The sequence below is a fragment of the Neopsephotus bourkii genome, unplaced genomic scaffold (assembly GCF_033783945.1).
Source record: "Neopsephotus bourkii isolate Nb327-2 ecotype Australia unplaced genomic scaffold, CSIRO-AGI_Nbou_v1 NB_107, whole genome shotgun sequence".
NCBI classification, from domain to species: Eukaryota; Metazoa; Chordata; class Aves; order Psittaciformes; family Psittacidae; genus Neopsephotus; species Neopsephotus bourkii.
The window spans coordinates 5961952-5989653 of record NW_026900624.1 but is presented as its reverse complement, the minus strand read 5'-3'; the positions used below and the strand labels follow the sequence as shown (position 1 = coordinate 5989653).

General features: G+C 39.2%; 1 protein-coding gene across 3 annotated transcripts in view; it reads left to right on the top strand.

Annotated features, from left to right (window-relative positions):
- Positions 1-27702, top strand: part of FBLN1 (fibulin 1) — an 81239-nt gene that overhangs the window by 39601 nt on the left and 13936 nt on the right. For 2 of the 3 annotated variants that reach the window (XM_061358867.1, XM_061358879.1), the window contains exons 9-16: positions 1651-1794; positions 2341-2469; positions 2940-3065; positions 3628-3747; positions 4619-4750; positions 5328-5451; positions 17974-18116; positions 20108-20239. In XM_061358867.1, coding sequence (XP_061214851.1) covers positions 1651-1794; positions 2341-2469; positions 2940-3065; positions 3628-3747; positions 4619-4750; positions 5328-5451; positions 17974-18116; positions 20108-20239 — 1050 coding nt within the window. Of the gene's footprint in view, positions 1-1650; positions 1795-2340; positions 2470-2939; positions 3066-3627; positions 3748-4618; positions 4751-5327; positions 5452-12472; positions 12920-17973; positions 18117-20107; positions 20240-27702 lie in introns of those variants that run through there. The other variant, XM_061358873.1, reaches the window with a different exon arrangement.

Genomic DNA, 27702 nt, shown 5'->3' with positions numbered 1-27702 from the left:
TGGAATTGTCTAATGTGACCTACAAATCTATCAGTTATTCCCTTGAGTAGTATTTTCAAGTCTCAACTTAACTTTGAATTCCCCCATCGGCATAGCATGTCTTGGACTTGTGGAACTGGCTGAGCGGCAGCAGCTGCCAAGTCTAGCTCATTGTCAACCCCTCGTTCTCCTGACCATATCATACCCTGTAGTGCCGAAATCTGACACTGGAAACACTGAGACTGAAAACAAAATTGCAGCCTTTAAAATGAAGTGCTTGTGCACAGCAAACCCTTTGGAAAAGTGTATCTGCCATACAAAAAATGTATCTGCCATCAGGTCCATGGCAATTTGTAGTTAGTTTGCCTTCACAGACATGCCAGTTTGTAGCAGCAAAAGTTATGTCTCCTAAAATGCATTTGCTCAAAATATATACCAAAACAATTTCAGAGGCTGATTCAAATGTGAATCAGATGCTACCCTATGTGGTACTGAAGGGAAAAAGTATGAAAACCTTCCTGTCTTTTCAGTGTCTCTGTAATTTGAAAGTTTTACACTTCAGTGAGCTGGGAGAGGGTTGGCTCAAATGTTTCTCATTATACCAGGTTGCCTTCTCCATGTCTGGCAGCCAACGTTTTGCAAGCTGGATGCTGTACTTAATACTATACCATGCAAACTAGAAAGCAGTAGCTCTTCAACAGCTAACAGTACCACTGTGTAAAATTATGATAATATCCCAGTGAAACAGGAAAATGTTAGGTAAAGAAGTATTTGCATGAAGCTGGACATTGCTGAAGGTTATGGGATGCAAACCCAAACACTCACAAGCAGTGCTACTCCTACAAACTCTCAGGTCTTAGTTACATTAACATTTCCAGATAGCCTCAGTATCTCTGCAGCCACTGATTCCTGGCTCTGAAACTGTTTTCCCCCAAACTAATAGCACGTGCTAACCTTGCGTAACAATGGGTTCCTTACCATCTTGGCTGGATACACCACACAGATTATACTCTAACACAGCTTAGTCTTATTACATTTTCTGAGATTTTATTTTACAGTGGGTTCTTACCAGGCAAAAGTTTTCTTTGTCACAAAGTGATACAGTATCTAGTTAGTAAAAAAATGGGCATACATTTGAGAGATGGAAGAGGGTTGCATAGTCTTGTAGTAACATAAATAAGCTATTCACATTCTTACGTGTTTACATGGACAACTTATCCTATGACAAAGTAAGCTATTCATGGTGAATACCTGTGAGTAGTAGTTTATCTCTCTGGAAAAATAGAGTCAGCTACTACATATATGAGCACATACTACCAAATAGCTCATTCACTGGGATCCACAACCCACAGACTGCAGTGTAACTGGTTGAGCTGGTGAACTGAATTGTTGGTTATCTCTTCGTATTGTTTAGGGGAGACCTTCAAATGCTTTTAAACAAATAAAAATTCTATACCTAATTGCCACTGCTTTTTGGTGAGATTTGGGCCGCTCATACCTCTCCTGATTTTCACCCTGGAAGCCTTATATCAGTGAAGCTAAATGACATGAATAGTTGTATTCTCCCATGGGCAGAACTTTTAAAAATCTGAGGAATTATGTAAGGAAAGCATCTTAACTTGAACATCTTCAGACAGCAGATAGTTACACTAACTTATTGTGCTCTTTTAGATATCAACGAATGCCTGAGCACCAACATGCCATGCCCAGCTGGACAGATATGTATTAACACTGATGGCTCATATACCTGCCAGCGAATGTCACCCAGCTGTGGCCGAGGTTATCATCTCAACGAAGATGGAACAAGATGCGTAGGTAAGTAAGTTAGGAGGAAAACACAGTTTGAAAAAAATAAATAAATCTATCATTTATGTTTACCAGTTTCTTGAACTTTGGCCAAATTTTTCACATTCCCACAGTCAGTTCTTGATCCAGTCCTTTCCCTCGTGGAAGTCCTAACAAGTGAAGAATGACAAGTGTCTACTTTCTGACTTCAAATAACTCACGAAACCCTATATTCTGAGAAGAGGAGAAATAATAATCACCCCCAAAGATATGTTATTGTCTGTGACTATATTAATGTATTGGAACAATGCTGTGTGGTCTTCTCAATAAATAGAAGTATAACACAAGGCCCACTTGATGTCTCATGGAAGCCATTTAAGTAGTGTTGAAAGCCTTTGGGTGGCTTGTAACTAAGGTGACTTTTGCAAAGTGAGGTATTTTTGCATGTGTTTTCAATTTTTGTAAACGGCTTATGTCAAAGAACTGCAAGGAAAACAGGAATATCTAAACATGTTGCTCTTCTCTCAACTTTCATGCTCAGAAGAATACTTTCAATCACTTTGCTTGTTTTTTTAGATGTGGATGAGTGCTCATCCTCTAATCAGCCTTGTGGAGAAGGACATGTTTGTATAAATGCCCCAGGCAATTACCGTTGTGAGTGCAAAACTGGCTACTCTTTTGATGTCATCAGTAGAACTTGCATTGGTAAGTTGCACCTATCTACTTAAATAAATGCAGCCATGGTGTTTTTAAAAAATGATCCTGTGTAAAGAATGCTGCTGCTCTCTGCATAACCTCTTCCATCGGAATGCAAAATTGACTACTATATTATTTGTATAAATGTAATACCACGTTAAAGAGCTGCTGATACTTCAAAGGAAGGTGTATTAGTATTGTCAGCATGTTATCTGTTATCCTATTAAAAGGTAAGATTATGAGAATGTGTGTAATTGCTTTCTGTGATATTTTTATATGCACCTACAGAGAAACATTCCTTTGGAAGATCAAAGCAACTATCTTCTTTATAGATCTAATTCAGTTATGCACGGAGGTGCTTCTAAATGAAATTTAGATCTGGAAAATAAGAATCAAGCTTTTATGACCGCATTCTTGTACAGACTACTACTGCAGTGAAGCCAGCCAATATATATCTAGACTTCTATATATAATTGCAGATATCAATGAATGCAGACGCTACCCAGGCCGCCTTTGTGCTCACAAGTGTGAGAATACTCCTGGTTCTTATTACTGCACTTGCACCATGGGATTCAAACTTTCAGCTGATGGCAGGTCATGTGAAGGTACGGCTGTCATATGCTCTGGCTACACAGTGTGAGATGCAACTTACTGCTCTTTAGCTGTTTCCAAATGATTTTAGCTTGGAGGACTGCACTGGAATGGCATGAGAAATCAACCCAGTGTGTTATCTCCAATTACATGAATGCTGTTAATCAAGGCCACTGTAGCCCACAGTTCAAATACATTGCCCTTAGGCTGGATCATGCAGAGATGTGTGGGCCTGCATTTACTGCATTTTGAAGGGTGATCCAACTAGGTTGGATTCAAGACCTTTAAAACCAGCCTTGCTGATATCTAGATAGAAAAATGCAAGTGTGGTCTTGAAAACTACCTCCAAGTCATACACCTTGAACAGCACAGTGCAGATGAGCCTATACTGCAAGACCCTGTTGAGCATAATACACCCAAAGCCTCCTATTTCCAGCTTACTCAGTGACATGCATCCCATCCTGTTTTAATGAAACAAAAAGAAAATTGTCATCAAAACTTTTGTCTTATTCCTGTAATAGGAATGAAGAATACAGCAAGATGTTTGTGGCTCAGGTATATAATTTTGCATTGCAGATTTAAATGAGTGTGAGAGCAGCCCCTGTAGTCAAGAGTGTGCCAATGTGTATGGCTCTTATCAGTGTTACTGCCGCCGTGGCTTTCAACTCAGTGACATAGATGGGATTTCATGTGAAGGTAAGTATTACTGTTTTGCAGATAGAAGATGAGTGACCATTTCGTATTCTAACCATAACATACATGAACAATTCCAGGTACCTGTAATTGTTTCGTTTTAGCATTTGACTCTCTTTGGTATTTCCTGTGAAATTATGAAGCTGTATTTAATGTCCTAGTTTAGAAGTATTTCTGCTTGTGTGGTGTCAGTTTTTGTTTACATTGATTTGTAGCTTGCATAATTTTGTAACTTGTCAGAAATGTAGTGTTGGGTTTTGGTTTGGTTTGGGTTGAGTTTGGTTTGGGTTTTTTTTCCCTTAGGAACTAACAGAATTTTTAGTATTCAGCAAGTGAAGATGCAAACACATGTCTTACATATGTAACATATAATATTACTATGTAATATTTTATATATCCTCTTTTTGTGGCTGGTTCTGAACTACTGTGTAAGTAGGTTCTCCTCAAATACAAGGAGGATCTGGGTGTGATCTCCTGGACAAGATCCAGAATTTGGATTTAGGTCTACAGGACTTACTAGACAGTAAGATCAAGGGCAGATCACCTCATCTCAATTTTCTTTTTGTAAGAACAAGGATAAAACTATTCCTCTCCCTCCCTTTTGTAAAGTACTGTGATATACGTCACTGTGAAGTGCTTTGCTCTTATGCATTTAGTTTACTTCTTGGGCCCTTATGTTGCTTTTAGTTTTCTTTACACTTCCATTTATTCCTGACAGCCTTATATTGACTAGAGCCACATCTATCTGATGATCTTTCTCCTTGCCCAGCAATTAAAATAATGAACTTGCTTTCAAAGCTTGCAGAGGGAACACTGTACATGTGCACTTGGTTGAATGTCATGAATCCATAATAAAGTAGTTTTCTTTTTACAGATATTGACGAATGTGCTTTACCTACTGGAGGGCATATCTGTTCCTATCGATGTATTAATATTCCTGGGAGCTTTCAATGTACTTGTCCCTCCACTGGCTACAGGTTGGCCCCCAATGCACGCAACTGCCAAGGTGAGTTCAGTAACTGCAGGAAGACTTAATTGGGTTGTGGACTTCTGAAAAGTCTATCAAGTTTTTATGTTTAAAAAGTTGTCTTTACCTACAACATTATCAGTAAAGCAGTAAACATCAGCTTGAAATCTGAAGAAAACCATATTTTATAATAAATATACTGGAAATCTATGTTGTAAACTATACAATTAATTAGAAATACTTTTTATAATATTATTAAAGAATTATAAAATATTCTGGAGATTAAGTTTCCCACTGTGAATGTTATGAAAAGTTCATACACTTTGTTACAGTTCAGCCATTAAAAGAAAGTATCATGCTGTAAGCATTTCAGCAAATATGTAGGTCTTGTCCACTTAGTGGCACTGCTGCTCTTCCTTTTCCTGTTCTTGCCTGCTGTTTGGGCTAGTTTTCTTCTTTTTTGTTCTTCTGTCCTCTTCTTCCAGTCCTGTAATAATGTTTAATTGCACCCCATGTTCTCTAGTACCTAATGTGATACTTCCATCACCTGACACCTGCAGGTGTAGAGGAAAGTAGAGGAAAAGCACGTGTTTAATTCACCTTTTTCCCTTTGCAGATATTGATGAGTGTGTTGCAGAAAGCCATAACTGCTCTTTCAATGAGACCTGCTTTAACATCCAGGGGGGCTTTCGCTGTCTGTCTTTGGAATGTCCAGAAAATTATCGCAAGTCAGGAGATACGTAAGTGCTTTCTTTTTCAAGGTTGAACAGTTTTTTGGTGACATGATCTCTCATGCCACTGCCGACTGAATACAGAACATGTACACATAAAAATATGTATTTTGTTGGTAGGCCTACCCTATGTTTTGCAAACACAGGATTGGTCCCTTTCTCATGCTCCTGTTTGAGTCTAAGAAAAAGGTATCCCCCTTAAAAAAAGCCAAGTGCCAGTGGTTTGCATTGTGATGATATCTAGAGCCATGAGCAGATGTTCTCTTTCTGGCTACATTGCAGGCAACCTGTTTGGAGGGTGATACTCAGCTTCAGATTCTGACTCCTATTCTCTTTCACATGTAGTCCTTCTTTACTATTACACTATTTCACTAGCACACAGTGAAAGAGTTCTTTTTAGGTCCCTCTCTGAAATCTTACAGGTGCTGTTTCAAAGTATTGCAAGAATGTCTTATTTTTAGTACCATTTTAGCTCTTCTAAAAAAGCTGGAAACCCTAGGAAGGGTGATATGTTAGGTTCAGATCATGTTTGTGTCTCTTGACTTACCTCAAAGAAAGTCTATGCATTCTGGTGTTGAAAATATGTGACAGCTTTGGGAGGAGACACAACTGGCAGCTCATTTATACTTATCAAATGGTGCTAAGTTGAGAAGTTGTTTCAAAATTTCAGTCTTGTAGCTAGAGTTTATGCTGATGAAGATGGCTGCTTTTCCTCCCACCCTGTGGCTTTATGGTCACCCTTTATAGCCACCCTGTACTCCAGCAATTCTTCCAAGGGTTGCTCCATGGTCCCCCACATGTGGCCCACAACCAAGGTAAGTGTTTCCTCCACCAGCTAGGGAGGAAAGCTGACAAATCACATTTGTCATCAGCTCGCTATTGCTTTTCACAGTCAGTGTCCATATACCCACCATATACCCATACCCACAAATCAAGTTCTCTGTGGCACCTCTGTAAAATGAAGCTAATTCTGATCATCAGAGGGACTTTGTGGGGATTAGTTAGTTCCCATTTAGACCTTAATCTGTGAAATGCCATAGAAGTGTCAAAACAGATGTATTTGATCAGAACGCTATAGAGTGAGTTGGTATAAACCCAGATATTTATAAAATATGCTTGTATTTTTACAAGTGTTAATAGTAATTGAATTTTAGATCAGTTTGTCACATCACTAAACAAGCAGTGCCTTGTGATGCAGATGTTCTCATTATTTGTAATATTGTATGTTCATTTGTATCCTAATTCAAAAAAAGTCATTTACAATGGGCTACTAAGCAGAATTAGCAGATTTCTACTCTTATGGACATCCTTGAGTTACAAAGTTCAGTTTATAAAACATGCATCATACACACACATTCCATTTCATCTTCTATCTGATCTATATTTTTATGCATATGTTGAAATTAATGGCTACTTGAGATGTTAAGGCTGTTTTGGGGAAGTAGTAGAATGTGTGAATTGTTTTTCTGTGTCTGGGTTTTTGGGGCCCTATAATGGCTTACTCTGCCAAACTCAAACAGACTCATAGGGAGAGATTCTTCTGATGTGCTAGGGCTATAATTAGGCTATGAGTCAGATGCAAACCCCATAGCTGCTCAGTAAATTTCTGATTACTTTAATTCCTTGAGTTACTATCTTGCTGGATTTATTAGGTTTTTCCCTCTCAACAGTTACAGACAGTTACTAAATTTGTTATAAAAAATGTGTTTGCATAAACCAAAGAGAATATGACTTCATTATCTTTATTGCAAAATGTTCAAGTTAGTTCAGTGGGGAGAGGGGTACTGTCATGCTTAGCTGGTATACGAGTATTATAGCAACATGGTATAAATTTAAACATTGTTAAACTTAAACATGGGTTTAAACTTAAGCAGGGAAAGTTTAGGTTAGGTATAAGGAAGAACTCCTTTACTGTGAGAGGGCTGAGGCACTGGAACAGGCTGCCCAAAGAAGTGGTGAATGTTCCGTCTCTGGCAGGGGTCAAGGCCAGGTTGGACAGAGGCTTGGACGACATGGTCTAGGGTGAGGTGTCCCTGCCCGTGGCATGGGGCTTGAAACTTGATGATATGAAGGTTCTTTCCCACCCAAACTATTTATGATCCTATGATTCTATGCCAGAATCAGGGTTTATGAATTGTGTTACCTTGTGCCCACTGAGGAACAGTTTGATAAGACAGCTCTTTAGCACCCTTTTAACATCCAAATGAAATTACATATTCTTGAATTACTTTTTTTTTTTCTTTTTTGGCATATATAACCCACCGTAGGTGATAGAGAGCATATCTCCAATAGGGTTTGCATGATAATGACATTAAATCACTTTTTTACCCAACCTTGTTCCAGGATTCTGAAATCAAAATAGTTGGCTTCTTATCGTATCTAACACAGATACCATTTCCCTCTCCTTTTTATTTAAAACACATTCCAGTTTCACCAACTTGGCACATCATGAGAAAGACAACACATATTCCATTCCATCCAGTTGGCACCTTGTTGGATTTTTTACCCTATTCTCCAATATTTTCTTTGGAACAGCTATCATTTAACAGGCCTCGATCCGACAAATCCAAGTTTGTTCATTCTTATTTTTCCTGAAAACTCTTATATAGAAATAACAGTCCTCAGTGATCCAGAAGTTTTCTTACCTAACACCTTTAAAGCGGAGACTTTTGCATGGTGGCTGTTGCAATGGTGATTGTCTTCTGGTGAAGTAATTGCAGAATCATCCTGTGTCAAAGGCTGAAAGCTCAGGGTGTTGTATAGGTACACTAAGCTTCAGGAGGAAACAGCCTGTGTAACCTTCCCCAGAGGCCACCAAAGCACCTGGCATGGCCTGATTCTTAGTGGTAACAATTTTATTGAAGGTCTTATCTCTTTTGCTTAAATTCTGCCTTTTTTTTTTTTTTGGCCTTGATCAGCCTTTAGGCTTGGTGTTTTTCCAAGGATAATTAAGATCTACTCACAATAGAACTTAACTTGCTCTACTGCCTTGCCAAACACTTTTTGTTTTCAAATTGCATAACAATTAAATTCTCTTTATGTGACACTGAAGCTTAACATTTATAATATTTAAGCCAAGAAAAATAGCAGAAAAGATAAAGAAGTGGTTATGGCGGCGTGTCAGAAATGTGTGCTGCAGTGAGCGGGATTGGGAAATATATATTCTAGACATGTCTGCGTATTATTAAGATTACCTGTCACTTTTCATTACTGGGACCTGTTTTTAACTGCTTAGAATTTTTCCAGAATATAACCAATGGCTAAAATTTTACATGCCAAGTGTCTGGTTCAAACTCAAGCTTTGGCAAATTTCAGCAAAAGCAGTTCACTCATTTCCAAGAACAAGCATGGGGAGTAATATGCTGTTTTGGTCATTTAGGAAAAAAAGCAAGAAACAATTGTCCTCTGATTTAGCAGATCTGAGCCTCTGTGTCTTCTATGGCTTGAAAACTCCTTGAGATTTTCCAGCTCCAGACAGGAGGGACATGCAAGGTTGTCCGTCCTGTCTGCTGTACTGCTGAATATTGTATTCCTGTGTCGGCCTGACGTGGAACTCCAGATTCACCTCTGCTTAAGAAATGTCTGTGAAAACCAGCTATCAGCTGGTTTCATTCCCTTTAAGTTTTAGTGTAAGACAAAATCCCCCTTCTCTACATAGCTGCTCTATTAATATCAATGTAGGGATCCATGATGTGGTGATGCAGCCTGGCTGATAACTCACCTGGGCCTCAAGGTGTGGTGCAACCTACAGAAAAGAAATACAGACTAACAAACAATAGCAGGAGTGAAGGCCATTGTAATGGAGCATATTCTAGGAGGTCTGGAAGGTTATTACAGTTCTGGAAATCCATAGGGTTGAATTTCAGAGATATGTAGTGTATAGTTTAGTAATAAGGCTTGATTAGTTGTTCAGCATGTTGAAATGTTTTCCATGTATGAAGTAAATTACGAGGTCATAAATCCTGCTAGTAAAAGGTTCTGTCTCTTCAGCACATGAGGAGTTGTTGCATATCACTCAACTCTTTTGGGCATAAACGAGTAAAACCAAGGCTCAGAAATCAGCAGGAGGGAAGGCAGAAAATATTTTCTCCTCATTTCTGCATTAGGAGATGTTGTATTCATTATCTAAGATGGGATCTCTCTAGTTCTGATAGTTTTCTTTTCCTGTATGAGTAACCAGTGTTTTTTATATGAAACTCACACTATGAGAAATAGTTCAAAACCAGTATTTCAGCCATAAAATCAAATGTAGGAGAACAGAGTAGTGAGTGAGCAGGAACAAATTCAGGAAAAAGTGTTTACCAGCAGCATGTGCTTATTTTTCTAGCTCATGTGCCTAACTGCAAACATTTGCAAAGATGCATATAATCCCACCTCACTGCAAAGCAGTGTGTGTTTTACTTGGGCCCTGGGTTGGGTTTCTCTAGTAGCATCCTGCTGCCTCCTCAAGGCTCCCCTTCTCTCGCTGGGTCCCCCTGTGCTCTCTCCCACAGCGACACGGCGTGGTGGCAGGGTAAGGTGGCTGCGAGGCCAGCTCATCCACCCTGGGATGCCACGGAGCTGGAGGAGCATCCCGAATCTTGGGCTGCTTACTCACTAGTCGTAGGTTGTTGGATTCCCTTGCCTTATGATTTTCATCTGCCCACTGAAGGGAAGCATTTAAATAAGGTCTAAAGAGTACGCTGGGATTTAAATGCTGTTTATTGCCTTTGTGGTGCAAGGCCCTAGAATGAACTCCAGTTCTTGAAAGCAATAATATTTGCTATCTCTCCTTTGTGGTTATTTGATGAAACAATTAGTGAATAGTAACTGAAACTATAGTGAAGTGTGTAGTGTGTCGTGTGTACCACCAAAGAATATGATAAAAGATAATGAATTCTGAATAATTCTAGCTTCTAGCTGCAGGCACATCTGTCTCCACAAATGAATCAGGAAAATGTCCTGATTGAGAAGTTGTTATTAGGAAACTGGAAGCTTTAGGGTTCTGTTCTCTTAAAAAATCTAATTATTATAAAATGTATTTTATTTATAAAAGAATAAATCAGGGCATTTTTATGAGCATGTAAATGCTCATGAGCAGGTACATGATTCCAAAAAGATTTACATGAAGAAAACATTTCCAACTAAGAAATTAACCATCTTGACTTGTTTCATGATTTCAGCAAAACCAAGTAATTCTTTTTAGTGGAAATATTGATGACATTTCAGAAAAGAATGCAGAACTTGCTATACCTGAAAATATTCCAGGAGTATCCACACTTAATTAGCTGGTCATCCTGTGAAGACTTGTGCATGCTCTTTACACAGATGAACAAAATTAAGAATGCATTTAAGTCTTCAAAGAATTGCTTTGTACTTTCATTTGCAAGTGGTATTAAAAGAAAATATAGAACACATTAACTGAAGAACTGAGGGTGCTTTTAACTACTCTTCTTGAAAGTGCTTATTTTGCATATAATGAAAAGTTCCTGGAATTCAGGTCACGATGCATTGGCAACAAAGTGGGGTTTGCATATGAGCTACAATTCTGTTGATACCAGATACTCCTGATAGAAGCTCAATTTCATATGTCAAAACAAAATAAATGAAATGGGCACTCACATGTCCTTGAGGTAGTAAGAAGCAAACCAGGCTTTCATGCTAGAGCATTTGTTAGTGAAGGAGTGAGTAAATAGTTCAGGTTCTAAAGCCTCAGCCTGTGAACTTAATATTGCTTTTGAGTGGAGAGGCTCTCATACATAATGTAATTGAGTCATAGTTGTGCTTGAAGCAAGTTTGGAGCTGAATGCACAATCTCATCATTCCCAAATTTTGCAAAGTCAATATCCAAGTGAGATCATCATGTCTATCTGTACTTCCATGCACCTGTTGAGAGGATGTTCACCACAACTTGAATGTGGTGCTGGGCATCTTTAACATGAAATTCATATAAACTCTCCTTGTATGCAATTCTTCAAACACTTCTCGAACCCATCAGGTATCATGACATGTCAGATCTCTATTAATGTGCTGGTAGACTATAACATTCTTTAATAGCAGTGACTTTCATGCTCATACCTGTCTGTGCCATAGTCTACTGGATAAACTTCACAGTTCTCAGTAACAGAAAGGGAGGAGACTGCTCTCTCCATGCAAATCATGATTTCTAGTGCTGATGTTCATTGTTCACTTTCAGCCTGTATGGGAGATTTCTTCTTAGTCCTCTTGACTTTTTCACTGTAACATAATGTCTTGTGATAAGGGAAAGAAACAGCAAAGGGCAACTTTCTTGCTCACCAGCATCATGGTGGAGACTTCAAGCTGTTGGATCTTGCTTCAGTGCTTTCCTAGATGGGTGTTAAGACTGACTCATGTTGGCTGTCCTGGTAGCACAGAGGAATACTGTGCCAAATCAAGAGGAGTAAGGTTTTCAGTCAAAGTCGATAAAACTTAACATGCAGGCAAAGTTGGAAATAAGTTTTACATTCCTATGTATGCTGTCAGATGATGAACATACATAGTGCAGTATCTAAAGTGCCTCTTCTCCCTCAGAAAGACTGACCCTTTATATTTTTGTGATTTTCAGAATACTTTGCTCAGTCTTAAAATCCAGCCAGACATGCCAAGTAGGACACAGTCAACTCAGTAACCAGTTAGGATCTCTTCCTTAGTTTAATATTATGTCCAATCAACAAAAGAATAAAACAGAGGGAGGGGGGAGACAGCGTTCTTCCTGGGAAGAGCTTAGCTGATCTAGATGCAAATAAACTCTCACTCGCACTGAGGTGCCAGACTCAGTCCATCTGTGCGTGCAAAGAAAGGGCAGCACTTCTGAAAATGGCAATGCTCCTCCAAAAGCACCTGCTACAGAAAAGTTCGTCTTTACTTAATAAATGCCCATTTGCAGTAAGAGTGAGGTGCCAGGCTGAAGAATGGATACAGTATGCAAATCAAGATATCTTTTCCCACCCCCACTGCCCTTGCTCTCCTATCACGCTTGCTAAATGTACACTAATCTTCCTCTTGTCTTGTGTTCTCACTTTTCTTGCAGTCGCTGTGAGCGCTTGCCTTGTAATGAAAATAAGGAGTGCCAGAGCCTGCCTCTGAGAATAACCTACTATCACCTCTCTTTTCCTATCAACATTCAAGTACCCACCGACATTTTCCGCATGGGCCCTTCCAATGCTGTCCCTGGGGATAAAATTCTGCTGTCCATCATCAGCGGGAACCAGGAGGGGTTTTTCACCACAAAAAAAGTGAACAACCACAGTGGCATAGTGGTCATGCAGCGGCAAATCACAGAGCCCAGAGACCTTCTGCTGACAATTCAAATGCAACTTTTCCGCCATGGAACTGTCAACACATTTATTGCCAAACTTTTTATCTTTGTCTCTGCACAGCTTTGATCCCTAACTTACAGGCATCATTGGCTACCTTTTCTCTTTTAAAAGTAGCTTTTATTTCCCAGTTTTAATAAAGTTTTAGTTCATCTGTTGCATGCTGCACTTGCATTTTATTTGCCATCATCGTTACAGTTCTCCACTTTCCCCCATAACTGAACGTCTCATTTTAGGGAGACTCTTAAATGTACTCTGTGTCATTATAAAGCAGAAACAGGTGTCCAAGAGCTTATTGCCTGAGCATACTGAGGACTGAAAAGAATTCATTTGCTTCACACAGTAGTGGGGTTGGTTTCATTTGGTGATGTACAGCTGCATATGTTTAGGTCTAAATTTTTTAAACAAAATAGGTATATAATTTGACCTGTCTCAACTGAGACATCTTTAGAGAGCTTCGTCACTTCAGGGGCAAATTTCTGTGCGTTTTCTGAAAATCTATTAAAAGGGTGTAACTTAGGCCCTTAGGACCTCATGGTGCCCAAACACACAAGTGGCTTTGAAAATGGGGAGCCACATTTTCAAGCTGCACTAGTTATCATTGCTCTGTTGTAGCCAGTGAGCTTGTGCTGATTTCCGTGAGGTACAGATCCCAGTTCTAACTTTTAAAGATGGTACAAAAGAGAATCTTTTCTAAAGAACATTTATTTTTGAGATTTTTCATCTTCCTTTCTGTGGAATTTTCGCTGAACTGAAAATCTAATGTTGGGAAAACAGCAATGGAATTCCTAACAGCATTCAGCTATTAGCAGAGAGCTCTTTTCTATTTCATAGGCAATATCCTGAGATGTGTCTATAGGAACATTTGAAAAAGATACTTAGCTGGTCTCTCTCCAACTTCCATATCAAAGTTGATAAATATTTAATTTTAAAGACTTTACCCACCACCACTACCCAAAAAATCCCAACCAAACCCTAGCAGTCCTGAAAGATAAGCCAGAATTCTAATATCCAAATCCTTTTTCCTTTACTTCTACAAGTTTCTTCATTCACCTCTATGCAATCAAGAAAAATGTAGAAAATACAACTGGAATTTCTTCAGAGTTCTTTTGTTTTGTGAGCTGGAAAAGGATTTATTTTACTCTTCAGTCTTTGTATTGATAAATATTAAAAGCTCAGTCCCAGAGGTATGATCTAAAAGTCAGTGTTCTTTACACGATCCTAGGCTCAGATATCTCTGCCGCCTGGTACATAAGCAGAATAGTCGTTCATAGATGAAGAAAAATCCACGTGAATGCACAAACAAACAAAAAACAAAAAAAGAATGGTTCACCAAATAAATGCAGAAGACACAGGAAAGGTACAAGGTTAGAAACTGAGAACATTCTAAGCCAAGATCACAAGCCTTAATCACCTGAACACAAGGAATTACTCTATTAGCTGTAAGCTGCAGGCTCTTGTGCTCATCATCAGCCAAGGACTAGATTGGGGCATGATTGCAGCACTCTGCCAGAGTATTACATGTTCCCTAAGGCAAAGTTTATCCCAGCTGGCTGACAGGAGTTCAAGTCTCATGAGGAATGCCAATGTTTAATAAGTCTGTTGACACATACTTATAAAGCTGCCAGAAGTTGCCAGTGGGGATAGAATCCCAGTTTTAAATATTGAAAGCACAAGCCCATGCTGCTTGAACTAATGGGGTTTCTTACCGCCACAGAAGATGCTCGTATATAGATGCCTTCTGGCTACCAGTTCATTATGAGACTGTAATTAAGTAGGATAAAGATTCAAAAATAAACTTCATTTTAGCAAGCATTAATATATATTTGTTTGGCAGGAAAAGAAGGCAGTGTGAGAATTTGGCCCTCAGTATTGTAAAATGTTACTATATTAATTGCATTCAGCAAGTAATTCAAGAACATGGAGCTCAGATTCTCCTGTATTAGATGCTTTAATGTTGCAATGTGGCTGGAACATTAAAGAACATGCATGAAATTATGTAGTGCCATTTTTGTTCATGGTTCTTTCCAAATGGAAATGAAATCACAGTTCCTGAACCAAAGAACTTACTAACTGAATCTAAGAGAGAATATAAAAATAAATTAAACCAGGACCCAAGAAGAAATGAAAAATCATATTCAGGAAAAGATTATTTGCAAAATAATCAGAGCAACTGAGCTGTTTCTTAACTTTTTTCTCTTTTAAATGAAAAAGGTCTCAAAGAGGCATGAGCTCCAGAGCTGCAATTTTTGTTAGAGGGGAAAACTTGAAGGAAAGATTTGAAGAAAGACATTTTTCAGCACTTAGTAAGAAACTTTTGTCACTCACTGTCCCTGCTACAGAAGGACATGAGCAGAAATGAAAACATCAGTTAATCAGAAGGTCAAATGTAAAGATGATGTGTAAGGATAAAATTAAAAGGTATTTTAAGATCAGAGCACATCATTAATAACCAATAACAGGATTTTAAATAGATGCTAGTTGTCAAATTACTGCAGGAGTTGTCTAAAAATGGGATGTTGAAGCAGTGAGAGAACAAAGTATTATTTTGGATATGCTGAAGCAATTAGTAGGGATATCAAAAGAAAGGTGATAAGAGAATGAATATTTGCTCATAAGAGAATGAATATTTGGGCAGGAGAAAATGAAAGCATAAACTCAAATTTAGTAGTATGGACAGAGCATGCAAGAAAGAAAAAAAGTTGTGGGATCTATAAGAAGAGAGAAAAACGGTGCAAAAAAACCAGATCTGACAAACATTGTCTGTAACATGGATGGTTACAAGCTGGATTGATCTAGAAACCAGTTTTAGTCAGGAACTAACACAAATCACTTGTTATCATTGTGATCCTCAGTTTCTGTACGCAGGGTACCTAATTCATGTCAGAATGCCTTACTCCAGTGAATCAAAAGTTAGAATTATGAATGCAGGTCTTAGAACGTCATCTTAAATTCCTGGCTTTTTGATGAGAATGTCAGAAATGTTTCTATTTGCCCAGTTCTGTTCCAGCTGAAGGCAAGAGTAAAGCTCCTTTTTCTTTCTAGGAAGGAGCAAAGGCAGACCAATGCTGAGTGCTTCAGACACTCTCACCAGTGTTTCTGCATATAAATCCTATTATCTAAATGCAGCTATGAAAATGTAGGATGCTGTATGTATTGTACCAGTAGTACCTCATTAGTAATAACGTTCCAATGTGAGTTATGCAAGTTACTGTTTATTGGTGTCCCTAAAATCTTTCGAGGATGCTATAGCTATTATTTGCATTATGTAATGCAAAGAGAAAAAAAAATTTAAAGAACTTTTCCGTCATTTTTAAACATGTTGTTGGAAGTAAAACCAGTCTGACTTGGCTCTTGTGACACCAGCTCAGCAGGATCCTAAGGAAAGATGCAGTGTTTGTTTGCATGGCTGTATAGATGTAAATGTCTGCTAAACTCCTCTATATGCAGCCAGGGAAAAAAAAGAAAAAGGGGGAAGAGGGAAACAAACATGAATGATGCAGATTTTGCTTCAATTCTATTTATTATGTATTTTGTATACACTACATTATGCTGGAGCTAGCCTGTGCAATTTAGCTGATCCTTATTTCACACACAGGAGGGTCAGTTAGCTGGAAGTCCTCTTTTAATTTGAAGCTGAAGTTTAAGGGGATGGAATCTGTTGCTGTAGATCAGACTATTATGTCCATATATCCCTAATTAATTTGTTCCGAAATGACCAGCACAAAGCATTTCAGCAGAAAGCCATATTCTGTTCTCTGTGGGATGTCTAGGAAAAGATGAAATTTTGTACCCAGGTAGCAGTGGGAAGTAAAAGGTCTCTCCTGGCTTCCATCTCCTGTCCAGTCTCAAAATATCAACTACAGAGTGAAAAATCAGAAGCGAGGCTCAGCTGGTGTAAATTAAGGCAGCTTCATCGCCTTCCTGTGGACTATGCCCGTTCACATCTATTAAAGCATAATTTCATTAATGTTGGTTCATGTTTTCTCTTTTACTTTATTTTAGCTTCATGCAATATCAGCTTGTTTGGCTTTGTTTTCTTTGGTGAGCAAATGTGGGTAGCATGCAATAAGAAGTCAGTGATGTATTTGGTATGAATAGAGCCGTAAAGTCCTTTAAACATCTGAAAAAAAGATGGCTTGTAGGTGTGGACTTGGGCAACACATTTTGAAAAGAGTAAGATCCATTTGTTTCTAGAGGTATCTGGCAAACTAAAGCTTCCATTTTTGTTTCCCTTTTACTCAGTGAATTTTTCTTCCTTTTAATCTTTGAATTCCCCGCCCCGACACTGCAGTCTTTTCTTTTTTCCACTTAGAAATATGAAGAAATGGGCAGGTCAAAGTTGAGATCATTTGTGGGGCTTAGTCACATTGTAAGCCCCAGCATAGCCCTTTCATCTCTCATGAACACAGACTGGGTATTGTGTGAAGTTCTTGAACTGTAAGTGACTTTAAATTCACTCTAGTGGACAAGGGTGAGAAGTCATCATTTAACTTTTAATAGACTTTCAGGGACGAACGAGCAGCTGGTTGAGATCGAATATGAAATGATCTTTACCGTTTCCCCAAACTCAGAATTCAATCTTTGAGGTTTTAAATAATGTGGTTAACCTTTTTCCTCTCCCAGTTTCCATTCCTCTCTGTTTTCTCAGTTTAAATGGAAAGGGGGATGTGAAAAACAAATAAACAAAAAGAACCCCAACAAAAAAACTTCAGAGAGGCTTTTCTGGCTCTTTTTGCACTGAAAATCGTGAAAGAAAGTTGGTCCTTCAGATTTCCAGAGTGGGAATTGTTTTTTGTTTATGTGGCTGGCATCACATGGAGTGTAAAAAGGCTTGTGCAAATAAGCGCAGCTTCACTGAAATTGGTGAGACCATGCCAGCGCACTGCAGCTGAAGATCTGGGCCTAATTGTTTGGTCTTGTTTGTACTTTGGAAGAGATTTTACATGGCATCTTGGCTTCTCATGCTCTACAGTTCTCCCTGTTTTCACATATCTGGGTTGAAGAACTGAATTTAATGGGTGTTTGACCGCAACTCAGCTGAGCCAAGTTTTTCAGTGGTCTAGCAGTTCCAATGATCTGCATTTGTCTCAGCTTTTGAGGTGAAGAATGAACACTTCAATCAATTATAGTTTCTAGCTCCCCAGATTGCAAAACACGAAGAAGTAATTAATTTTCAGAATATATATGCATATTTCTCTCTCATTTCTCTTAGTGTCAGACTTGAAAAGACAGATACTATCCGTTGCATTAAGTCTTGTCGACCTAATGATGTCAACTGTGTGTTGGATCCAGTCCACACAATTTCCCACACTGTCATTTCACTGCCCACGTTCAGAGAATTTACAAGACCTGAAGGTAAGTGGTTTGTTCCTTGCTCCATTTAATAGACTACAACATATAAAGCCTCCACCGGAAATCCTTGCCTAAAGCCAGACTTGCTACCGGTGCAGTAAGATGTTTGCACAGGTCCAAATTATAGTGTACTATTCATTTAATTAAAACCTTCGATACCCAGGAGTTTTAATTTTATGGGGCAGAGAAAGTCACTCAGAGCTCTAACTCATAGCTTCCTAGGAAATACATATTGAGCCTGAATTCCCAGGTACCACATTTACCCACATAATAGCCATGTGCCCCATGACATTTTTTTTCCCTTCTTGCAGATTTTGCCATAGGAAGTAGCTACTCATTATATTCTTCTCATCTGTTTGTGGTCTGTTGTTTTCTATTGACAGGTGACTTGTTCCAAAAATATAGCCTTTACCTATATGGAAACATTAATCACAAAATACATTCTATTGAATATGCTATCTAGTACTGTGATTTGCTAATTTTTGACTTATGAAATAAATAAGTATGTTTTCTAAAATACAGAATAAAGGAAAGGAAATTTCAAGGGCTGGACAGGAAGTTTCTAAGCTAGGATTCTCAAAAAGTATCCAAGTGAGTATCTGTCCAGTCATCTGAAGTGAATTTTCCAGCCCCAGATGCTGCACTCTCATGGGCACATCTGTATTTCTTTAGTTCCTCCAGCCTCTGCAGCACCTGCAAGATTTTAAGTCCTGCAGTTTCATAAGGATCACACTCACTTTGCTTAGTTCCCATACATACATACAGATCGAGAGCCAATTTTTGCTGCTTGGCATTGGTATTCACTTTCTGGCAGCTTCACTGGGATTGTGTATACATCCATAGGTGGGATTACTGCTTGCAGTCCTGCTTCTCTGTAGGATGAACCTCCTCAGCAATTTGCTGTACGGCACAGACACAGAGAGAGAAGTGGCAGAGGAAAGAAGATTATTTTGGAAGGGATTTTAAAGCACCTAAATCTCCATTTCTGATGCATGCAGAGTCTCAGCCTTTCTGTGTCATGAATTTGTCCTAAATGAAAGCCAAAGTTGTTTCTTCACTTCTGTACCAGTCAAAAGAAGTAGGGCAAGAGACGTCCCAGTCCTTGTTCGTATAGGAGCAATTTAACTACCAATAACTTAGCTGTATAGAGCTGCTACAGATAGCGTCAGGCCAGTTTCAGGCCTTGGCTGGCCCTACCTCACGGGAAGCGGAGGCATGCCCCATAGCCACTTGTCCCCTACACACCCCTTCAGCTTTACCAGGTGTACTGGCAGCAGAGCTAAGGATTTGGCCCATGATGCTTCCCGAACTGTTCCCTCGTTAGTCCACCCTTACAAGTTAATAAAAACAAATGAGACCTAGCAATCTGAGAGTATGACTGAAGGCCAGGACATGCTCCTAAACCGTAATTCAGTGCATGGCTTTGGGTGAATTCTTACATCTCCATGATTTATTTTCATCATCTGTAGAGCAAGGATAATAACGAGAGTAATAATACTTGCCACCACCCTCCCACCCCCCCCAGGGGCTAAGATACTGTTTTTTAAACCTAAAACCTTTTTCCAGTACACCCTCAAAAGGGCTCTAATTTGTAATGGCAATATTTTAACTGCCTATAATGGAATCAGAGTTCAGGGGTTTATATGTTTGGTCCCCCTCCCCTGCCCACCCTGTGGATTCTCAGTGTTGTCCTCTCTGGGACTTTGGAAACCTGCCTGGTTTCCAAAAGTTGTCTTTCTGGACTCTAAAAGTAATACTGTTTTGGCTTCAGGGCTTCTTGGATGGTGCAGGAGGAGAAAATAAATCTGTCTGAATCTTCCCTTCCCCCAGATCTTCTTTCTTTTCATTTTAAAGGACAAACTGAGAGTGGTGGGGGGAGGGGGCTGTCCTCCACCAGCTTTGAGGGCAAGTCATTATGGATCACATTTTATCGGGTTCCTCAGTGATGTTTTCAAATACTTCTCAGTACATTCTGTGATCCTCTTTCTTCGCAGAGATTATTTTTCTTCGTGCCATCACACCTACATATCCGGCCAACCAGGCAGATATCATATTTGACATAACAGAAGGAAATTTAAGAGATTCCTTTGATATCATCAAGCGTTACATGGATGGTATGACAGTGGGTGAGTAGTGTTTTCTGTTTACTTTCTTCTCTCAATAATATTGTAGGACAAGGTCAAGGAAATTAACTCACATAATTAACTCCCACCTTGATTTTCAAGCCTGGTTTGATTTATTATTCTCCAGTCCAATCTATGTAATTTGAACTAATATCACAATTAGTTTTTTATTAAAAATAGTAAAGGCCTAAACTTCAATTTGAGAAATGTTCTAACTTCTTTCAGAATTGGTGCTAATTACAAATGCAAATGGATTCATTTTAAAATGATGAGCTTTGCCCATTATAATCAAACCTAATATAATAATACAGCATGTTAGCAAAGAGACTGTAAGTTTAATTAAGGGTTCTTGTTTAAACAGTATTGCACCAATTTTTGGATAATAGTTTTTTTAAAGCAGGACTGAATCTACTGAAACTGTTACCTGTTTTAATACTTAATGAAAGGCTGGTTCAGTTTTAAACAAATACCTTTGTTGAAGGTAAAAGAGATCTGACAAATGCTGTGGTTTAGAAGAAACTTTAGAATGGAGCATACACGTTTGATTTACAGTCTCAGCTTTGCAGGGAAGAGACATGGCAGGAGGTATACGTGTGTATATGGATCATGTTGTAGCCCTGCATCTATTTATATAGCAGGGAGGGGCTGCAACACAACCTGGGGTCATTCTTTCTGGGGGGCTGCTCTCAGAGCAGGGCTGTTTTGGGGGATATAGTGCATAATGTACAAAGTATGTAATGTGTACTGAGTATTTAGCATACATGTATATGTATACATGCACACAAATATATATTTACAGTGTTATGCTGCTTGGCTTTCACTCTGGGACCCAGCATACCCAAGAGTAGGCGGCAAATCATGTGAGGGTTGCAGAGCAGAAACAGGTCCCAGTTGATGGGCTGCTCTGCCTGATGCAAGTTGCTAGTGCTGTAGCAAGGGAATATGCTGTGATTCTCATGCTTAAAGAATGAATATGCCAGGTGGTAAAAGGTAATACTTGATTGGTCTTTATTAATGTCTATTTATGAAAATAGAGGACTACTGTTCCCACTGAACATTTGTGCTTCAATATGTGAATGTGCAGGTTCTGCTCAAGTTTACACATGTGAGACTTTATCAGTTTTCAGGAGTCAAAAGCACAGCAGAAACTGGGCAGAAATATTTTACAGTGAAAATAGTGGATTCCTCTGTGATTATTTGTAGTACTCTAATAGTGAAACAATGTGTGGTGCAAGGTTTGGTTAGGGATTTTTTCTTTTAATCCATTGCATATCATACAGTTCATAATCCAGACCATGTTACTAGAGAGTAAGTTAGCTGGAAGTACTTGCGTTTCTCAGTTTAAAAAACTTGTAGATGTGGCAATTTGGGACATGGCTTAGTGGTGGGCTTAGCAGTGCTGGGTTAATGGTTAAACCTGATGATCTTAAAGGTCTTTTTCAACTAAAACTTTTCTATGTGTGCTTCTGGTTTTCTAGCAGGACTTTGGATGAATAGGAAAATTACTGCTGCGCTGCTTCCATACTGGTTTGTGAAAAAGTCATACTTAGCATGATCTGAAGGTGGCACTGTTGCATTTCAGAAGCTTGACATTACAGCCTGAGCTGTGCAAAGGTTTTATGAACTGTAGATAAAAATCACCAGTCATTAGGTTTATATTTCTTTCTTTATCAAACAGAAGTATACATGTGAATGCTGAGAAAGAGGGAGAGTCTGTTAAAGTGGGATGATAAGATTACAGATTTCAGGTATTGGGTTGATTCTTTAGAAGAGTATAAATGTTATCAGATCCCACAGTAGTTAGAGTAGTTTGCTTTTCGTGCTGTGTGCTTCTTTCTGTCTGAAATAAGAAAGAAGGATGTGTTTAGAAATTTGGCTGGCCAAGGTATTCGCCTGAGGGAAGCTTTTCCATTTTGAATAACAGGACTGCATGTCGATGGTATTTTACTTGGTAAAATGGATATCTGCCTCACAGCATTAGGAGAAAAAGGATATTCTTATACAGCAGGTTGAGAGGATATGATATACACCTAAGTACATTCCCAGTTCTGCAAAAGAATTGAGCAACTCTTTCTTCACCTCAGTTCCCCCATGTGCAACATGGAGATGATAAAACATGCCTACTACTGTCTTAATTAATTCTTGTATGTAAGATTCTTAATTAATTCCTCTACGTAAAGCTACTTTGAGATTAATGGATGGAAGCTGCAAAGTAAACTGCCTGCAGCAGAACTGGAAAAGGGAAAACAAAACAAAACCCCAGCTGATACTTACCTGAAGGGGCAGAGGTTCAGGGCAGCATGTTGTATGTGTGAAATCAGGATTACAAATAATTCTGCCAGCAGCAGTTCTGCTACTCTCATCAGAATATCATTTTTTTCTTGTTAATAATCAGAATGTTAGGTGTTTCCATGAAAGTGCTGAGTTGTTTTCAATACAATAAATAAGACGGGATCCTAGTCCTCCAGAGTTCATAAAATGAGTAACACTTGTGAAGAAAGGAGAAGGGCTTGCATAAGGGTGGAATAAAACAAAGGGCATAAACAATATCAGAAAGTTTCATCGGTTATCCCATTAAGTTACACAAACATAAGAACTGTGGGGATATAACATAGGGACTCTAGCAGAACAAATTCCCAACTAGCTCAGTAACCATTGTCCAACATATGAGCCAGTAACAGAGAGGTACATAGGAATCTTTCTGCAAATGTAATATTCCAACTTGCTGCAATCAGTAGGTTATGTGCTTCTGGGAAAGTGCACCTGGGCTACCATGCTTGATGACCACTGATGGACATATGCCTCTTAAATCTGTATAACCTATTTTTAATTATTATTATTTTTTTCTGTCTATATTGTAGAGGAAAGAATACATTTACCCTGAAACCATAGATGCATGGGTAAAAGGAATAATAAGCATGTTTCACTTTGTGTAATAATTCAGGAGAAATGACCAGAGTATCAAAGCTATTTAATCTGCTAATGGAAATTAGATCACCAAATACCTTCGTCTACAAGACAAATTTTCTCTGTAAGAGAAAAGGTAGAAAACCCCTACAGGAGTTCTGTGGGTTTATTTTCTTTAAAGACATGGACTAGCTCAGAGAGAGATGAAATGCATAACAGCATATGAAAAAAACCCCAGGAAAATAATTACTAGTGTTACTGAAAGGGCTGAGTGTAATAAACCTTGACTATATGTCAGAGCAGAGGAAACTGATGAAGGCATTCAAAGAAAAGAGGAAGCACTGAGAAAAGAGGGGGAGAAAGGACAGATCAATGAAGATGCCCTTGCAGGATCCTTCATCAGTAAAACAGGTTTTTGCTAGGTTGCCACAAACACAAGAGATGACACCTTAAGAAGGACCTGTGTGTGAATGGAAAGGAACAAGATGCTCTCAAAATTGTAGCACTGAAAAAAAAGCAAAAAGGTACAGATTCCTTTTGGTAAAGGCTTAGAGAGTGGGAGGAGCTGTTAGAGAAGGAGTTGCAGAAGAAAATTGAGGACTTCAATACTGACAAAGAACTGTGGACTGAAGAATCAGGTCATCAGTTTTAGCCATTATCTATTGAAGCTGACACTAAGACATCAAGGAGAAGATGTTCTGAAGCTGAGAAATGTGTAGGGTTGGATGGAGAGTGGCTTGTCAGACTGTTTTGTGATTTGTTGATGGAAAGGCAGAAGCTGAGGTCATAGGGAGTGATGAGAGTGTGTAGCAGCAGTTTGTGAGGAGGGAAAGAAAAGACACCAGAAGCAGAGGAAATAGTTGCTCCAGGAAATGTTAGAAAAAGAAAGAGCACAGTCTCCCAAAGGAGATGCAGGAAAAGCAGGCACAAGTGTGGAGAAGAAACAGGTAAGGACAGTATTCCAAGATCAAGGAAAGAAAATATATCAAATGGGAATCAGTGATCAGCTGTATCAGACATGGAGGTCCAAAAGAAGTAAGAACAGGCTCCATAACTAGCTATGCTGACCTACAGGAAGTATCTTCCAGTGGAAGAGAAGATATGAAAGCCAGCCTGCTGGAGTTACAGTGCATAGACTTCTTGCAAACTGAAGAAAAATAGCTGTGTAAAAAATTGTCTCCAATATTTCTGCGTTATTGTATTAAAAAGAGATGTGAAACCCCTTTCTTTCCTGGTTCAAGAAGTGCTGTAGAGTCATTGCTGCCTGGTGCGGTTACAGTCCAAGGTGGTGATGAATCCAAAGGACACTGTTAACAACTGCACATCACTTATTAGCATGGGTGGGAGGAAAACAGAAGTGCAGACCTATCCAGTTGTGGACTTTTTAAAAAAAGCTTTTACAGACTTCTCAATGCATTCCTCCTGTAACCAGCTGTCAGTGAAAAATGAAGAATGCATTTTCAACCTGTACAAAAATGTCCTATCAACGCCTAAGGTATTATCAGATACTATAAAACATTTCCCCCCTCAGCTATGCATTCATTTCCTTAGGTGACTGTAATACCACCTTGCAGGCTGGTAAACTTCAGGAAGATTGCAAAATTTTGTCATACAGCAAAAAGCAGTTTTGATAGGCTGAAATCTTTCATGTTGCATTCAATACTAACTTAAGCAGATACTCTTGCCTGTTAAGAGGAACTGTACTATTCTGATCAAAAACATCCAGAGTCAATACAATTACAAAATTTCACTTTTACCTATTGAGCTTCTCAGGGGTGTTGTGCTGGTGCTAGAATACACTGATATCAATGTTGCTTATAATTTTACAGATATGTACTGCTATTCTCCATCGTTATGGCAAAGATTTCACTGCTATCTCAGTGCTGGCTTTCCAGCCACATGCACAAGTATGAGAGTTCATGATATTACCCTTGAATTACTACTGAAAGTGTCCCAGCTACTGATAGCACAACAGTAGATTTAGTAGTAGTCTAATTTTTATTATGGTATCATGATCATTTAGTATGTTCCAGAGGCTGGGAAGACACATTTAAAAATTGATCATAAGGTAAACAAAACCAGATACCATAAGAAAGTGTGTTTGTGTAATCCATATTGGTTGGGGGCAGGAGAAGGAGACTGGAGGTTTGACTTTTGAGGAAACCTCTCCTTAACACAGGATAGTAGTTCTGTGTCTTGTACGTAGTTTGGCCATTCCCAGTGTGGCAAGGTCTTTCCACAGTCTGCCATGCTGTGGTCTGACATCTGTGTGGTCTGACATTTGTATGATCTGACATTAAATTCAAAGGCACTGGATTGCAAAAGATTCGTTTCTGAACTTTGTCCCCGGACCCACTCTGCAGCACTGGGCAAGTACTTTCACATTCCTCTCTGCTTTTCCCTTATCCTCTCTCGCTTTAGACTTTATCTTTGGGCCAGGGGCTGGCTGGCTCTTACCATGCATTTGTTACTGCGTTTAGCATAATGAGATCCCTGGACTGATTTGGGCTTCTTGGCACAGCTCTAATGCTGAAGGTAGCAGTTCACCTGCAATTGCTTCTCTGTGGGGAAATGGAGACTAGGTGTAGGCAGTCAGGGTGTCCAGGAGAACTCTGCTGTTCATGAGTGAGGATTTCAGCACATACATTATCTCCCCTTGTGGGTACTCTTACTAGAAAGTAAGCAACAATAGCCAACTTTTGTCATGACTATAATGTCATTAGCATGAAATGACAATGGTGTCTGGCAATACAAAACTGATGCTGTCCAGTCATTCACAGTAAGCACAGAGAGCAGGGACATAATTCAGCAGGTTTTTCGACAGGCTCTTGCAGCCTTACACTAAAAAGACACAGTCCCTTTCAGTATCTTTGTTCTGGTTTCATCTAGGCTTGCCCCTTTCACAAGAGGACTCCCTCAGCAAAGAATATTTTGTGAGTTTTTCTCTATGCCAGGATGCCCTGTTGAAATTAGTAGCTATGCATTTGAGATGAGAGTGCCCAGAAGCCATTTGGTAAACGGGATCCTAGATTTATTGCCTGAACCTGCCCTTTTGGGATGCTGATGAGTGCGCTGTTCAGTAGTCAAATCTCTCAATACCCTCCCTCCCCTCCAGAAAAAATGTCAGGCTGGAGAGCTCTTCTGGAGGCAAACAGGCAACTTGAGCAGGAGGTGAATTTCCATTTCATATCTGAGAAATGCTGAAGGTGCTTTTCTGGTGAGAACGAGTCTCATGCTTGAGTGGAACAACCTTCCTAATGCCAAATTTCACTCTAGCACATTGCAAGTATCTGGTTAATCAAACGCTTCTCCTTGAACAGTGTTCATCTCACCCCTCAGGTACAAAGATATATCACAAAAACACTCATACAGACCACCTTTGGTTACAGCTTCCATAAAGCAAGCAGACAAATAAATCCCACTGCAGCTCTGATGGAGTTTTGTGAACCGTGGCATGAAGTATAAAACCTGCCAGCTTGGGAATGAAATAGACAGAGTTAGGGAACAGCTAAGGGGACTGCAGAAGGTCCTTGGTTCAGATTACATAGCATGCATTTTTTGGTATTAATTTTAAACACTGGGCTGAGTTATTACATAAATGAGCCAATAAAGCCATATTTGGAATTCAGTACACTGAGAAACATCCTACAGCAATTCCTCTGACAGAGTTCTGTGTGAATTCAGCTTTCTAAAGTTCTTTGCACTGGTTTAGAGTAGTCAGAGACCTACTTTTCTGAGGATCTCCAAGTGTGAAATATTTGTGTGACTGATTCAGCTGCTTCTGCTGCTGCTCCCACGTTCGTGTGTAGATGGCAAGCATCTCATTCCTGCGCTAGCACCTACACACCCTATAAAAATGGAGACAGAAGATAAAAGACTCAAAGCATATCATAAATCTTTCCCAGTATGATGCACAGATGCATGGATTACTTAAAAAACTTTTATTTTTAAAGGGGTCAAATGTGGTGAAGTGACCCCTTATTTTAGCCTTGTTTTGAGAATTTGGTCAGGGATTAACACGCATTAAGATTCAGAGAGCTTCCCTCATCAGAAGTTCTGCTAACAATACCAGCAGAGCTGTCGCCTCTAGGTGATGACTGAGCAGCTACAGAAGGGCTTTCATGTCAAATCCTCAGGATTAGGTACTTTTCTTCGATGGTAAATTGAATCACAGAGCCATATCGTGCTGTGTGCCACAGCGTGGCTTTTTGCCAAGAAATGCTTAGGGTGACAATAATTAATTGCTCAGGTGTCATGGATATGCTACAGTATCCAAGCTTGGCTGAAACAGAATAATGTGGTTGCAGGACAGGTAGGGTAAACAAAGCCACTCTTGCTAAATGGAGAGATTGCATGTACGTGATGATGTACCACAGTGGACACTAACCCCCCTGTAATAAGGTAGCAGGGATAAAATCAGGAAGCTGACATACAGGATTTTTGCCTCTTTTGGACATTCAGCCCTTAAGTTTTTTCCACCTGTTTTTGTAATATGTGAGGTTCGTGTGCTACATAAAGCATGACACGTTCTCAAAGGTGGAAAAAGAAGGATTAAAAAA